This window comes from Aspergillus sclerotioniger (assembly GCF_003184525.1).
Source record: "Aspergillus sclerotioniger CBS 115572 chromosome Unknown BO94scaffold_11, whole genome shotgun sequence".
Classification (NCBI taxonomy): Eukaryota; Fungi; Ascomycota; class Eurotiomycetes; order Eurotiales; family Aspergillaceae; genus Aspergillus; species Aspergillus sclerotioniger.
The window spans coordinates 66,071-80,809 of NW_020291001.1; the positions used below are offsets into that span (position 1 = coordinate 66,071).

The window sequence follows — 14,739 nt, forward strand, 5'->3', positions numbered from 1 at the left end:
GTCCTACAAAGCGAAGATGTGGGAGCTCACCTCGCCAACACATCCCGGCGCGTCTTGCGTCACATTGGTGGCTTCTGTTCTGATGGCTGTTTTGTGCGCGCTCTAGTTGTTAGATGTGGCCCGAGTGGGCTCTGAGGAAGGGGAAGTAAAGAGCAAAATAGACCGCTTTTGACTCAAACTGGGCGTGGTAATAATGCCGCCGTTCATCTGCAGGATCTAGTCTGAGGATGGTGGAAATCACCTGACTGGGTCTGAAGTCCCGCCTTCGTATCATTGTTATTGCCACTTCTATCCAGAGGCAACCGCTTCGACTCAATCAGCTGGTCGCATGGTTCATTTCGCGAGGCATAACCTTGGGCCCCACAACACTGCACTCATCTATGTCTTTTTTACTGCATGGCCCATCCCCCAACTGGGCCTTTTTCAAGTAGGCGAACATGGTGTACGGTGGGAAGCCAAGTACGGGGTGTCATTTGTGTCGCAAGCGGAAAATCAAGGTAGGACAATTCTACAAGTTCTTTCTGGTCTCACCAAAGCCCCGGTCTCATTTGTCTCATCTCACCGATGGGGGATTTTTCTTGTCGGGCCTAGGCAGCGCTAAGTGACTTCCAGTGCGATGAGGAACATCCCGGGTGCCGCAATTGCGCCATATACGGACAGCCATGCCCGGGCTATCGATCCGATGGGATCTTCAGAAATGAAACGCACAAGGTACAGCAACTAGTGAAAAAGACCGGGAGTACCCTGCCAAGTGGCAAGCAGCCCAACAGGCACGACCTATCTACCGGCAGCAGTCATCAAAGGTCCCCACTGTCCATCTATCGTATCAGTGATTCCACCTGGGAAGAAAAGGCAATCTGCTATTTCTTCGATCAGTATACCATCTGTGACGAGACGGGAGGCGTGGGCCACCTAGGCTTTATCCCGTCTCTATATGCCTCTTGCCGAGACCAGACTTCGAGTGACCCGGCGTCCTCCTCCCTACGACTAGCTGTCGACGCGACGGCCCTAATGGCGCTGAGCAATAGGGCCAAGGCACCAGGAATTGTGACACAAGCGAGAAATCGCTTTGGCTTGGCGCTTCAACGGTTGCAAGAGGCATTAGATCTGCCTCGCGAAGCGGTCAAAGACGAAACCTTTGCGACATTGGTTATCCTATCTATGTTTGAGGATATCTCCGGGGATCGGCTTGGACTCACCAGCTCGCATACCGCGGGCTTCGAGGCTCTTACAGTGCTACGAGGTGAAAGTCAACTTGGACATGCGCGGGGAATGGATATGTTTAAGTTCGCGTATGTTCATATGGTAAGCTGTCACATGTCTGTGTCTTGTTCAGTTCTAGAGGCATCTCTGATTAAATAAACCAGCAAGTAGAGTTTCTTCTTCGGAGAGGCAAACCCACTCTTGACCCGGACTGGATTGTCGGACGGCTCGACAGTGCGGATCCGCTACAAGGGCTTATGATACTTGCATCGAGGATTGCACAGCTGCTTGCGGAGCCTTCGTCTGCTTTAGCGTCCTTGGAATCGGTTGGGGTCACAAAGCTCGCCTCATGGATTGACTCTTGTAGGGCATTAGACGCGGAACTGGATGGATGGAGCCAGGGCCTGCCGGACATGTGGCTGCCTCTCGAGACCCGTTCATACACGGGCGAGGATGTATTAACGTACCGAGAGATGATTATTGCAATTATATGGGCCCATTTCCGCGCTGTGCGGATCTTGGTCTACTTCACGATAGTTGATCTCTTCCGGACACTTGCCTCCACTGTGAACTCGCCGGGAATACACCGAGAGGCGTCCCAATATGAGACAGACGGCCTACGTCTGAGCCTCGATCTGATCTCCGAGACCTGTCGGAGCGTCCCTTTCTGCTTTGGAGAGATTGATCTACTCGGGAATTCGATTCCTCCGTCTGCGGAGGGCACGACTCGCATCCGAGCGTTCTACGTCTATAGCACGCTATGGCCCGTGTGGTATATTATGTCGTGTGGACTGGCCACTCCTGAACAGACCCAGATGATCCGGGGGGTGATGGCTCGAACGGGGTCTGAGCTGGGGATCAAACTGGCCATTATGTTGGCCAGCTATGATGGTCAAGGAACCATGCCCTCGATGCCCGATCTATACTCATTCGAACAGACAGTGGCGGGGTTATCGGCCATGTAGGCAGGTGGGCGTATGAACGATGCACTGAACCTACCGGCTGTGACAGTAGTCGGGGGAGATTTTCTGTACAATATTTCATGTCTGATAGACAGATCCTCCTATATCTACACGATCCCTGGATCCGACCAATGATAAGCTTGTCATTCCCTTCCGGGCGCCCCGGATGGACTGACGTCATCGATTGCGCTCCACGGCAGACACTGCTTGTATCTACATTGCACAGGATCTGCCATCACGATGGACACAACAAAGCACAATAATTCAATGCCTGTGCAGATCTCACTTGCGCACAAAGAAACTCTTTGCAGAACGGGCAAATCGGCATGTGCCAGGTGCCCAGATGCCCATCGAAGGGTGCCGATTAGCCGTTCCCGTCGATCTGGACTGACTTCCCAGCTGGATCTGGCTGGACGCGCCGATAAGCCGGGACACTCTGACGCCATGGCTGGCCCCGACCTGATTGTACCTTGATGGCCGTGTAACAGTACGTATATATAGCGGGCGCGGTCTTCTGCCTGGTAGTAGTCTCGGCCATTGACTTTCAATTCTGTTGCTTGTGGACTTGGTTTGCGTGCTGGGTGGTTTTCGGTCTTCTTATCTCCTCTCCCCTCGATCTGTATATTCTCCGATAAGCTTCAATTGCTCTCCATTTCTCTATTCTCCATATAACTCCATCGACAAGTCCTCGCCATGACGACACAAAAGCCCAAGTACCCCCTGGGGAAAATTGAACCCAACTCGGCCAAGTACTTCGCCAGTTGTACATTTGGAGGCATTGTTGGTAAGTGTCCCGCATACCTCTCTATACTCTCCGACCTCACGAATCAAAGCTAACCACCTCGAACAGCTTGTGGTGAGTATCTCCGATTCACCACCTTCTCATACACTCATCCCTAATCCATTTCCCAAGGCCCGACTCACACAGCTGTCACTCCTCTCGATCTCGTAAAATGTCGTCGCCAAGTCGACCCCAAGATCTACACCTCCAACCTCTCCGCCTGGCGCTCCATCATGTCCAAAGAAGGCCTTCGCGGTATCTTCTTCGGCTGGACCCCGACCTTCGTTGGCTACTCGTTCCAAGGGGCAGGTAAATACGGCTTCTACGAGTACTTCAAGTACCTCTACGGCGACCAGCTCTTCCCCAATGCGAACCGCACAGTCGTCTTCCTGGGTGCAAGTGCCTCGGCCGAGTTCTTCGCCGACATCGCTCTCTGTCCGATGGAGGCGATCAAGGTGCGCATGCAAACCACTCTGCCGCCGTTCGCACATACCCTGCGCGAAGGATGGGGGAAGGTCGTGGCACAGGAGGGTCTTTCGGGCCTGTATAAGGGGCTGTATCCGTTGTGGGCGAGACAGATCCCATATACAATGACTAAGTTTGCGACGTTCGAGGAGACGGTCAAGTACATCTATAAGACGCTGGGGAAGCCCAAAGAGAGTTATAATGGGTTGCAGCAGACAGGAGTGAGCTTCCTGGGTGGTTATATTGCGGGCATCTTCTGCGCCATTGTCAGTCATCCGGCTGACGTTATGGTGAGCAAGTTGAATGCGGATCGGAAAGGTGAGTGTGAATGAATGCAACATTTGTGGTGATGGATGGTGACTGATGTGAGTATAGCTGGTGAGGGTGCCATGACGGCCGTGTCGCGCATCTATCGCAATATCGGGTTCTCAGGCTTGTGGAATGGCTTGCCTGTTCGGATTGTCATGCTTGGTACATTGACTGGATTTCAATGGCTGATGTGAGTGAAGTCAATGCGGTTGTGCTTTGTGAATCACCATGCTGATGCAGATATATAGTTATGATTCGTTCAAGGTGTTCCTTGGGTTGCCCACTACTGGTGGACATTAGTGATATGATTCCCCGTGTGCTGGATGGTTAGAATTTTTGTTCCATATTCTAGGGATTAGTGCAATATAATGATGAATGATAAAGCCAGTGGTGGTTCTGTTCAATGTGTAGTCACTAAGTACTCCGTAAACATCCCCGGACTCCGGCTGACCGCCTTTAACCCCGACTGGCAGAACGTGACCGGCTCTGCTTTGGCTTCAGCTCTCACTCTCTTGTCCGCTGTTTGCCGCAAGCTCAATCCACCTCCAGATCCACCTTGGTGTTATCCAATTCACCCCAGAGGTTCCCCCCATTCCAATTCGTACCCTGGGCCATTCATCCACCCATAAACCACCTCAAATATACTCGCCCAATCTCATCGCCCTCATCATCATCACCACTATCAATCTCAGGATCCACCAGCCCTTGACTACCACCACCATCACAACCCTCCCTAATCGCATCCAATCTTAGCGCCTATCCAGCGAGTATCACCTCGAACCACCCAACCACCCAACCACCCAACCACCCAACAACCATACCTCCCCCCACCCACAATGGACGACACCGCCACCACCCGCCAACCCTCCACGACCTCCAACCCCCCCAGCGTCGAAAACGCCTACAAGCGCAAATGCCTCGCCCTCAAGAAACGGCTCAATGAAATCGAAGAAGAGAATGAACTGATGCGCGTCCGCAACCGTCGCGGCTGGCAATACATCCAGAAAATGCGACTGGAATCGTGCATCTTGCTCGAACGACTCGCCAAAGTCACCGGCATGACGGAGGAGGCGCAGGCAGGCGTGAACCCGGAACTGCGCGCTCGCGCGGCGGCCATGATGACGAATATCTCGTCTTTGACGGGTGGGAATGCGGAGGGGAAGAATGGGGGTTCTGTGCCGCTGTATTTGGATGATGAGACTGAGGGGAGTTCGGATGAGCAGCCGCCTACGGTATGACTTTCTTTCTTTCTTTTCATATTTGGATTCAGTTGAGTTGAGTTGGGTTTGGAATGAATGTATGTGTGTGTGCTGATGCTGATGATGATATAGCCCCAAGAACGGCCCCTGCGCGTCAAACGATCCAGGAAATCGAACCTGCCGAACGACGCCGGTCTGGAAGATGAACCGGCGAACAACAACACCGGCAACAAAGATAAAGAGAGTAACAAGGATGTCACGGAATCCGGCGCTGCAGGCGGTGCTTCATCCTCGTCTTTGCCTCGACTTGCGCCGGCCCCGTCGCAGGAGGAAATGACCTCTTCATTCCGTATTCAAACAGGACGTAATGGTTCCGCGCATGATAAGGATAGCAGTGATCGCGGAAGCAATAACCCCGAATCTGCGGAGCAGAGGGGTGATGCTGTAGAGGATGAGACAACGCCAATGGATATGGATGCTAAGGAGCCGAAGGAGGAGAGGGAGGCATGATATGATACCAATCATACATTTATATTTTTATTTTTACCTTTTCATTTACCGTTTTTTTTTTTTCTCTAGGGACATTGAATCTGATATTCCCTGACCCACTTTTCTTCCACCATCTTGGCTCTATTCTATTGTGATAATGGGTGTTTTATTACTCGGGTTATTTTTATTTTATCTTGCTCGGGGAGAACTTTCGCTGTATCCGATATCTTATTCTTAAGTGCTTTTATAGTATGCTATGGTTTCAGGAACGGGGTGGTATTCAATTCTATATACTGAATACCTAGCGAAACATGGCCTTTTACCTTCCTCTTTCTTCTTTGTCGTCGTTGCCCTATTGCTGAGTGAGTTGTATGCTATAGAAAAAGAATATCCGTATTTATAGCAGCAATCAATCGATCAAATGATATGAAAGAGATAAATCGATACTTAGAAAATAGGGGACAATAACGGGATCAAATCATATGATAGCGGAGGATTATTTTCATACTTGAAGATAGGTAGATAGATAAATAGATAGGCTAGCTCTCCCTTTTATTAACCTTCATGACAGGAATTTCAGACCTGGTTACAGCATAGGTAGGTAGGAAGGTAAGTAGTAGAGGGAAAGATAAAGCAACAGCTATACACCCTATTAAAATCCCTGCTTCCATTGCGCCCCGCCTCAGAACATGAACCAGCATAATTATGTATAGATACAGGTTAACAAGCTATGCATCGATGCAAGGATTTATTTCCCATTCAGATATATGCCGGCCCCCCCTAACTCCAGTACTGGAAGCAAGAATGAACGAAAACCGAACCTTAACACCCCGTAAGGCCGAGAAGCAATGATGAGGGACTGGGTTGGCTGGATTGATGTAGCAAGGGGGGTGTGTTATTGGAAATGGAATGGATGTCAAGCGGTAGGTGGGAAGGTATCTATTCCACGCCGGCGTATAAGTCCACCAGAATGTTGATGGCGGCGACGAGGATCTCGGCAGCGATAAGGACGATGACTGTCATGTGGGTTAGTTGAAGGAATGTTTTGTCTGTTAGATGCAAGGGGGACTTACCGATCCATTCGAGATACTCACCGTGGCGGTGAGTTAATTGGTCTTTCAGGACGGCGAGGAGATCCGCTATCACGTCGAGTCGTTCGGTGAGGAGGCTTACACGCTGGTCCATCTCAAGGTAGCTGCGGACGGCCTGGTAGACTGGTTCTAGCTGGGGCTCGGCCCACATGAGTTCCGGACTGTCGAGGACAGAGCCTTGGAGGTGGATGTTGATTCGCAGGATAAAGAGTTCGCCGATTTGCATGTTGATCTGGCGTCTGGTGAGGTTGACACTGCCGGTTTTGGCGATCTGAGCGGGCAACGGCGCAGTGTTGGAGATGGTTTCGGATACGAGGTCTTCGAACAGGGAGGTCTTGACGGATTGAGCCAACGCATGGGAGATTGCAAGTTTGATCATGTGGTTTCGAGGGTCGCGCAGGGAGATAAAGTCGTTGTATATCCGGGCCTGGTACTCGCGAGCATAGTAGAAATTGAAGTTCTCGACCTGGGTGTCTTCGGGACTGAGAATGGATGCAGCAAATTTGGAAATATCGGACAAGAATCGTGACTCGTGCGCCGGTGACATGCCCCATATTACGACCGTGCCATAATCGAAGAGGAACACTTCGGGTGTATGAATGGTTGTATCGAGATCTGGATGTACTTCCCCCTGGTTCTCTGCCACAGCCGTAGTTGAAGCGCTTTCTATATCCGTTGCATGGGATTGAGGATCCCGTAGATCAATGAGATCTTCTCGTCGAGCATTGGTGTTATCCTGGACTTCCACCACACTGTCAGAGTACCGGCGTTCATTGGAGGGTCGCTCAGGTGGACGGCTGTCTCCCAGGCTTAGCCCATTACTGGAGATGCCCCATGTGCCCTTTTGCTTTTCCTCGTAGTCGTAATCATATGGAGAATAAACACATTCGTCGTAGAGCTTCGGGTTGGCCCCGCGGGTCTTGGAGCGTGATTTGAGGAACTTGATGATTCCTTCCAGTCGGTACGAATTGGCCGTGCAATAAGCTGTCACCCGTGGCAATCGCTCTCTATCTGCCTTTCCTAACCTTGCAGCATGACTCCTGGCTGTCGGCTCTTTGATCCGTGCAATCTGCGAATAGACATCGGACGGAAAGTCATCCCCAGCGAGCTCCTCCTCCTCGGCAGTCACAGGATCCGGAAGTAGCTTGAGTTTCTGGGCCTTTTTCGTCGTTCTCTGGGGCCCGACCTTGGGGGCTGCAGCGATTGGAGGGTGTGCGGTGCTGAAAGGAGATCCATGGCTGTTGCGCCGACGGAGCTTGCTATTCAGGGCCGACAGCCCGGTCGGTCGGTATTGACTCTCCTGAGAATGCGGAGCGGACGACGAGGCGGACTGCAGCGGTCTGAAGGTAGGATCTGCGGAGGTGGTGTCATGGTAGGTGCTGACAGTCGCCAATGGGTTGAAGGTCACCGTCCGCGGCGGACGGTTTCCTCGCGGTGACGTATTGGAGGCAGTCGGGTTGTGCTGGGGGAGGAGCGGAGAGGATTCTGTAGTCGACACCATGGTGGGATCGGGGATGAGACACTGCTCAGAGCATAACCTGCAGACAATCGCGAATTGCACCGGGAAGTCTCCGAGGATGGGTGAACAGAGCGAGTTGGACAAGGAGAGAGAGAAGGCAAACCGTTGGAAATCGAACGAAGATTAAATTGAGCTCCAAGCTTCCGCACGTGCGCCGCCATTCTGCCCAATCCGGATGCCCCTCTCGTTCTTCTCCTTTCTTTGCTTTCGATCCTCGGTCTTACACTGTATATATTAGAAAATCAAAGAAAGAGGAAGAAAGAACAAAGGAGTAACAGAAAAAAAAAAAAAGCAACTACGCAGCTCTCTGCTGCAAACTTTCTAGCCGGACTGTACGACCCCCGGTCACATACGCTTGCAACGATTTCCCTGTACGACCAGCCACTCGTTTGATATGCCTTTCCCCTAAACTTCAGGCACGAAAAACATGCCGATAGACCGATTGATATCGTTTCAAAAAGGATGTGGATTCCATCCCTGCTCCCGAGCATAAGTGGTAGCACAATCTGCTATTCTATAGTGTTCGTCATAACTCTACATTGATTGCTGCATCCAGAGCGCTTTTATTAGAACTTAGATCGATTTTCGAGACGGTAAGGTGTGAAAGAGCGCCAAAGACCTGCTATCTGCGCACAAATCCCGAGGAACCGCCAGTCGTCCTTCTCATGCCATTCAAGCTTCCGGTGCTGCGGGATTTGTTGAGCCAATTCTGCTTGGCATTGCGTCCAGTTTTTGAGGCCTTTGGCGGGAGAGTTGTCTTCGATGACTTTTTCGATACATCCCCATCGAGCACCCGGATAGTGACATCACCCATGCGCACATCCTTCGGAGCTTTCTCCTTCTTGTCCAGGAACCGTAGCTTGTTGGGCTTCTGCTGCATGAAAGTCCTTTCTTCCGCAGGAGGCGTCGGTGGCCGGACATCGGGTGCTGCATTCAAAATATCGTCGGGAAGGAGAGCGGGGAGGGCCGATCGTCGTGCATCTTGCGTAGTGGTTCCCTGAAGGGTTTCTGTGCTTTCCGACAACAGATCATCCGACTTCAATTCCTTCTTCTTTGCTATCTTCGCCTGAGATTTGCGCAACTCGTCCAACTGTTTCCGTTTGTCCCTCTTCAATTGCTCCTCTCTGTAGACAATATTAGAACCGTCCAGCAACCGGGCCAGAACCCGCTCGTCACTCACATTTGCTTAGCCCGTTCCTGCTTCTTAGCTTCCAGTCTAATCTTCGACCGCTGTGCCGAGTTATCAACAGTCTCCGGGGCCTCATCATCACTGCTATCATCTTCACTATCCTCAACTTCCTGTCGCGTCTCCGTAGTATCCTCAGCAACAACCTCCGGCAATTCCGGCTCCTCACTATCAAAGCGGAAGTGTTTCTTCGGCACCGGCGCAGATGCCTGCTCCTGCTTGGGTTCACTCTTCTCCGTCGTCTTCGACTTCTTGCTCGAGGGCTTGCTCTCCGGTTCTTGCGCCGCCTCTAGACTGCTCCTCTTCCTCCGCTTGTTGGTGTTGGTCTGGGTCGTCTCAGTCGGTTCAGCAGCCACAGGCTCGGACTTGCGCTTTCCATTCGTCTCAGCTGAACCATTGGCATTGGGCTCTGTGGAGGGCTTCTCAGCGGTAAATTTCCGCTGTCTCGTTGCCGTGACCATTTTCGGTGTGTTGGCGCCGGTGCTGGTGCTGGTGGAGGTACTGCCGGAATTACTGTGCAGGTTTTGAAGGGATGCCCCGTTGGAGTCTTGTCGAGAAAATAGCCCCTTTGCTGCCGTCACGATCTGAGAGAACATAGATGATTAAAGAAATCCCCGTGTGACATGTAAAAACATGGAGAAATGTTATTGCGCTCAAAAGTCGTACGAAAACTAGAATTCCACATCCAGCAAATTTGGTCGGCGGATTGTTCTTCCGAAGGCGGCCTGGATTGAGTGGGTCGTTGGAATGTATGCGACGCATGGGGTACATCCTGTAGGTAATCGGAATAATAACGAGCAGGTTGATACTGATGCGGTTATCTTGAATTTATTGTAAGTAATACATAATTTCAGCACTCAGAACATTCTATCTGAGGGAGAAAAATAATTTTATACGCCAAGTCATACCATATGCTCCGTAGTCCAAGGACCGTTCCGCGCCCAAACACCATCCCAAAAGCATTGCGATCCAGTATATCTTTGCATGCAAGACAAATGATAGAGGTCCGTATGGAACTCAGCATCCCATCCATAAGCATCACCTGGCAGTAACCATCTGATTGCGCTCCGTGAGCTCCTCATTCGCAGCCAAGAAGTCGTCCTCCCCAATATCGCTAGCCTCATCCCAGAACTTCCCATGTTCGTCCCCATCGTCACCACTGACAGTCCACATACTTTCTCGCAGCCGCTTGTTCCGTTCACGGTCCTCCTCAATTCTCTGCTCAATCTGCCGCTTGTCCACACGCATCCCGTTACCCTTAGAGCCCCTCGGGGTCCCGGTTTTAGATCTCGTGCCGCCCTCCGCTCCATCTTCAGCTTCTAGATCCAGATGTGCGGGGTGGGTTTCCCGGTCCTTAAGCCCGGCGTCGATTTCCGCGATTGTCTCCGGGGACAGGATTTCCTTGCTTTGCAAACCATTGAGAACCCGACGGACGTGTTTGACGTTTGCTGCTCCTGAGCCGTCAGGCGGTGCGACGGAATCGACAATGCGTAGAATATCTCTCTGTATCATGCGGACGTATGGAGCGTGGTCTTCTTTCGTGGCCATGTCGCAGAATTGTTCAATGAAATACATTATGTTGGCTCTGTTATTGATGTTATTCTAAAATAAAGTCGATCGTTAGTTTAAGATCATGGTGATAGCATGTTGTGAGAGTACAGACCCGTTCTAGTTGCTCGAGGATGCAGGAGTGGAGGTCCTCGTCCATGTCGCGGTATTTGAGCGCATAATGCGCTGCTTTCTGTGATGAAGTGACAGAGGCATTCAAGTGCTGCAGCTGCGAAGTAAAGCGCATGCGCACCTCAAAGGGGTCAGCCATCATTTTCGGTGATGTGGATGTCGAATCACGCTATGATGTTGGAAGAAAGGTGAGGCTTGGTTGGTATCCCGATGCTGCCTGCATACCGCGGCGATCGATCGCGGCTGGCGGAAATGAAAGCTTGAATGGAGGACTCCGATTGGAAATCACTAGGGCGGTGGGCTGAAATAAAGCGGGCAGAAATTGTGGGGTTGAATCGCCGCCATGTGTCGGGCCAGTAGCATGTCATCATGAATTTTTGCTTACTATTACTGGAAGTTGTTTGCATGGATTGTTTGTTCCATTTTATTTAGTTTATCTTGCGGGATCAACCCTGCTGTGTGTGCCGAACAATTTTCTCATTGCGCGGAACATGTCATGATATATAGAGATTCTAATAAGTCTTTCGAAGATATTTACTATATACACAATGTGCGTCTAGAACAATGCAAGCCACAGAACTGTACCGCCGTAGCCCCAGGTATCCGGCATTGCACACGCTTTAAAAGCAAGAAAGAAACAGGATACGGTCAGTAAACGCCAAAATACCGAAGATCATACATATTTTGATGTTTGTATCACTCTATACGACAACACAACATGATATGGGCCGTAGATGGTATGTGTCGACACCAAGTGCGACATTCGTGGTAGATGTCTAAACCAGTCGTGGTGTGCCAACCAGACTGGAGCTGGGTCAAAGCGACTGTCGTCTTTCTATGGTGCTGGCAAGACTGGTCCCATCATCGCTTTCAAGCAAACCCACCCTCTCTGCCGTATTTCCAGGATTGAAGGTTCTCTCATGCAAAGTATCGTCTTGATGAGAGGCTGGCCCGCTGACCACAGACCAAACATCCTTCTTTGTGAGCAGTCCTTGAAGAACACCCTTGTCAGCAAACAGAACGTAGCGGAGACCGAGCCTCTGGAACATCCGGAGTATGATCAAAAACGTTGTATTGCTATTGAGCGTAATAGGCGTCTGATCCATCCAAGGCCGGAGATCCAGGGTTTCGGCAGGATCTGCGAATGGCTGGTGGGTGAAAAAGACCTGCGTTGCACCGGACAATTCGCTATCTGAAGGCGTTGTAGAGTACTTCAGAGCGTATGCAAGCTCATTGCGCGAGATATATCCCAGCAAAATGGGATTTGATGTGTCGGTGACGACCGGGAACCCGCGATAAGACGTTGCTAAGAGAAGGCTGCGAAGTGAATCAATCGTATGACCGACAGCAGTAATGACTGTGATATCATCCACAGTGGTCATAACACTGTGGGCAGGAACGTCAGGTGGAGTCGTATCGTCGCGGTGGTCGAGGAAGGGGTATTCGTTCAGCTGAATCCACGACTCATAGATGCCCCGCTTTCCAAATATATCACCGCACCATTTGGACAACATAACTGCAATCATTATTGGAATGACATAAGTCAATGCACCCGTGAGCTCAAACATAATGACCACGATTGATACGGTCATCCTTGTGGCACCACCAAGTGCTGAAGCCGCACCAATAATTGCATATATCCCAGGAGTCACACACGGGATGTCTGGCTCGCACTTGCCGAACAGGAAGAATTTCGGATAAGCTTCTTGCCACATCCGAAAGGTCATGCCCAGGCCACGCCCATACAGCGCACCGATGGCAACTGACGGAAGTATTATACCGGCAGGGATATCCAGTCCAAAGGTCAAAGAGGCAAGGAAAAAGCCCAGAAGAGCAGCCAGGAGCAAGAGGGCAACAGTACCAGCCGATACGGCGCCTGTCTTGCAGAAACCAAAAGGGTCATCGGTAGTCCCAGTTCCACATTCTGCGAATAGAGAATGAACGAGCTCCGAATTCTGAGCCCTCATGAACAGATTTGGAAAATTGATCAAGGCACTCAAAAGAGCCACAACCGCCACCTCAATAATCGGTCGCGATGAATTGCGAGACCGTCGCCATTTTGCGATCTTCATATTCAATCGAATGAGGAATGCTCCGTACAGACCGCCCACAATACCGAGGATGATAAATGGAATCATTTCGAAGCGATGCCATTCGCGCGTGTATTTGACTTGATAGAGGACAATATTGCCGGTGCGGAACGGATTGAGCGCATGCAGAGTCACCGATGCAACCATGGCACAGACAAAGCTTTGCCACATCGTCTTGTCGGGGAAGTAATACGACAGTTGCTGTTCCAGACATTTAGAAGTCGAATATTTCCGTAACAATTCCCTTGAAACTAACCTCCAAACTGAATAGGACACCACCAATAGGTGCACCGAAAGCGACGGAGACGCCTGCGGCAGCAGCTGCAGATAGAACTTCTCGTTTCCTCGCTGTACGGTTAGCCCAAGTCACTCGATGACGAGTCAAGATAGATACCTTCGTTATGGTTAAGACTGTGAAATGGCTTCATTATCACACTGGCACAGCAACATGCCACATGGACGAGGGGGCCTTCTTTACCGAGCCACAGGCCGGATGCGACGGACAAACACTTGAGAATATTAGCAAGACTGCAGGCAGAATGAAGGGCGGAACCGTGCATACCAGACCCAAGGACTTGATTGCGAGGGTCCAAGGCCCCATGAAGTGCCTAATGACGAAGCCACCAAGGACAGTTTTGATTTCAGGGATACCGCTGTGCCTCGCATATATGGCATAGCTCCGAACCAGAACGCATGCGCAAACCGCGAAAATAACCTGTTTCTAATTAGCTGACAATAGATTTAACACAGAAGAGACCCAAGTACAGAATAAAGAACATAGAAGATATACTCAACCGTATATCCCCCGCCCGATGAGGAGACTCCCAGGGCCTTCCGCCATGGAGTCCAGTCCAAGCATTCAGAGACATCTAGCGAGAAATTCCGTTAGTATGCGCGATCCTAGAGGCAAGTAGTCGCTGACCGTCATGTCCCCAACAGCAAAAGCTCCGATTTAAATAGAACCTGCCACCCCCGGGGCCGTTTCTACAATAACCGGTTTTCAGATCTCCTAACCAATCACTGGTAATATCGATGCAGGCCGCAATGATTCCAACCAAGACGCCTGTAGCGATTAACACGATCCAAACATTACTTGAGTCCAACAGCTTGCGCAGATATCCAACGATTCCCTGCCCGCTTGCGTAGAGGAGCCTCTTTCTTTGACGCTCTTTTGTGTATTCAAAGATCCAATCGATCGCCGTAAGGTCGTCATAGCCAACTCGCCGCCCTGGGCCCTCCACATACCAGTCCAAGAAGCCCGAGTCCTTATGGGCCATGCTTCCATCGCCACTGACCGGTTCCCGTAGGGGTTGCATATCGTCCGACGGTTGTTCAATTCGAAACAAAGAACCAAACCCAGTATTTGTCGCAGACTCGGCAGCACTACTCGAGAACAGGTTGGGAAAGCGAAATCTAGAGCGCTGTTTCTGCTTGCGTTTGAAGGAGAGCCTATGGCAAGTTGTTAGCCCGCAGCTTCAAGCGCGGGTGCTCGGTGGGCCAGCAACTCACGGCTCACGCAGCTCTCCGCTTAAAGGTACACCGGGGTGTTGTGGTTCATCATCGCTGTACGGCTGGGTCAGCGATGACTGGGCATCTGTTTGGGGCCCCGGTTGTCTCATTGACATCGCGGATAGTACGTATCATAGGGACGCGTCAAGTCGCATCCCAAGCAACGACGGCCTCGGTGCCTATGAATAGTGATTCTCCGCGATTGATGCGTTCCCGGCAACTGGTGCCACTTAGCGTCGGAGTTCTGGCCTGACCT

General features: G+C 51.0%; 7 protein-coding genes across 7 annotated transcripts; 3 read left to right on the forward strand and 4 right to left on the reverse strand.

Annotated features, from left to right (window-relative positions):
- Nucleotides 1-437: 437 nt before the first annotated feature.
- BO94DRAFT_584640 (putative C6 transcription factor) lies at nt 438-2,168 on the forward strand (the record flags this gene model as incomplete). Its single annotated transcript, XM_025615641.1, has 3 exons — nt 438-497; nt 613-1,305; nt 1,368-2,168. 3 exons carry the CDS (start codon nt 438-440, stop codon nt 2,166-2,168), a joined length of 1,554 nt encoding a protein of 517 aa, XP_025468287.1.
- Nucleotides 2,169-2,858: 690 nt separating this feature from the next.
- Nucleotides 2,859-4,020, forward strand: BO94DRAFT_545374 (putative mitochondrial phosphate transporter Pic2; the record flags this gene model as incomplete). The annotated part of the gene is made up of 5 exons (XM_025613233.1): nt 2,859-2,949; nt 3,016-3,021; nt 3,079-3,729; nt 3,787-3,910; nt 3,969-4,020. The coding sequence occupies 5 exons, from the start codon at nt 2,859-2,861 to the stop codon at nt 4,018-4,020; spliced, it is 924 nt and encodes a 307-aa protein (XP_025468288.1).
- A 221-nt stretch (nt 4,021-4,241) lies between these two features.
- Nucleotides 4,242-5,843, forward strand: BO94DRAFT_514632 (uncharacterized protein). Its single transcript, XM_025609897.1, has 2 exons — nt 4,242-4,952; nt 5,052-5,843. Exons 1-2 carry the CDS (start codon nt 4,557-4,559, stop codon nt 5,427-5,429), a joined length of 774 nt encoding a protein of 257 aa, XP_025468289.1. The 5' UTR covers nt 4,242-4,556; the 3' UTR covers nt 5,430-5,843.
- A 102-nt stretch (nt 5,844-5,945) lies between these two features.
- On the reverse strand, nt 5,946-8,095 carry BO94DRAFT_534139 (YagE family protein). Its single transcript, XM_025611473.1, has 2 exons — nt 6,482-8,095; nt 5,946-6,424 (listed from the first exon to the last, which is right to left on the reverse strand). Exons 1-2 carry the CDS (start codon nt 7,998-8,000, stop codon nt 6,348-6,350), a joined length of 1,596 nt encoding a protein of 531 aa, XP_025468290.1. The 5' UTR covers nt 8,001-8,095; the 3' UTR covers nt 5,946-6,347.
- A 370-nt stretch (nt 8,096-8,465) lies between these two features.
- Nucleotides 8,466-9,848, reverse strand: BO94DRAFT_534140 (uncharacterized protein). The gene is made up of 2 exons (XM_025611474.1): nt 9,199-9,848; nt 8,466-9,142 (listed from the first exon to the last, which is right to left on the reverse strand). Exons 1-2 carry the CDS (start codon nt 9,798-9,800, stop codon nt 8,641-8,643), a joined length of 1,104 nt encoding a protein of 367 aa, XP_025468291.1. The 5' UTR covers nt 9,801-9,848; the 3' UTR covers nt 8,466-8,640.
- Nucleotides 9,849-10,018: 170 nt separating this feature from the next.
- Nucleotides 10,019-11,105, reverse strand: BO94DRAFT_490220 (CTD kinase subunit gamma). The gene is made up of 2 exons (XM_025609114.1): nt 10,868-11,105; nt 10,019-10,806 (listed from the first exon to the last, which is right to left on the reverse strand). The coding sequence occupies exons 1-2, from the start codon at nt 11,024-11,026 to the stop codon at nt 10,243-10,245; spliced, it is 723 nt and encodes a 240-aa protein (XP_025468292.1). The 5' UTR covers nt 11,027-11,105; the 3' UTR covers nt 10,019-10,242.
- A 274-nt stretch (nt 11,106-11,379) lies between these two features.
- BO94DRAFT_565208 (chloride channel protein) lies at nt 11,380-14,688 on the reverse strand. The gene is made up of 7 exons (XM_025614481.1): nt 14,484-14,688; nt 13,897-14,423; nt 13,740-13,843; nt 13,537-13,689; nt 13,369-13,483; nt 13,231-13,322; nt 11,380-13,175 (listed from the first exon to the last, which is right to left on the reverse strand). The coding sequence occupies exons 1-7, from the start codon at nt 14,597-14,599 to the stop codon at nt 11,700-11,702; spliced, it is 2,583 nt and encodes an 860-aa protein (XP_025468293.1). The 5' UTR covers nt 14,600-14,688; the 3' UTR covers nt 11,380-11,699.
- Nucleotides 14,689-14,739: the final 51 nt, after the last annotated feature.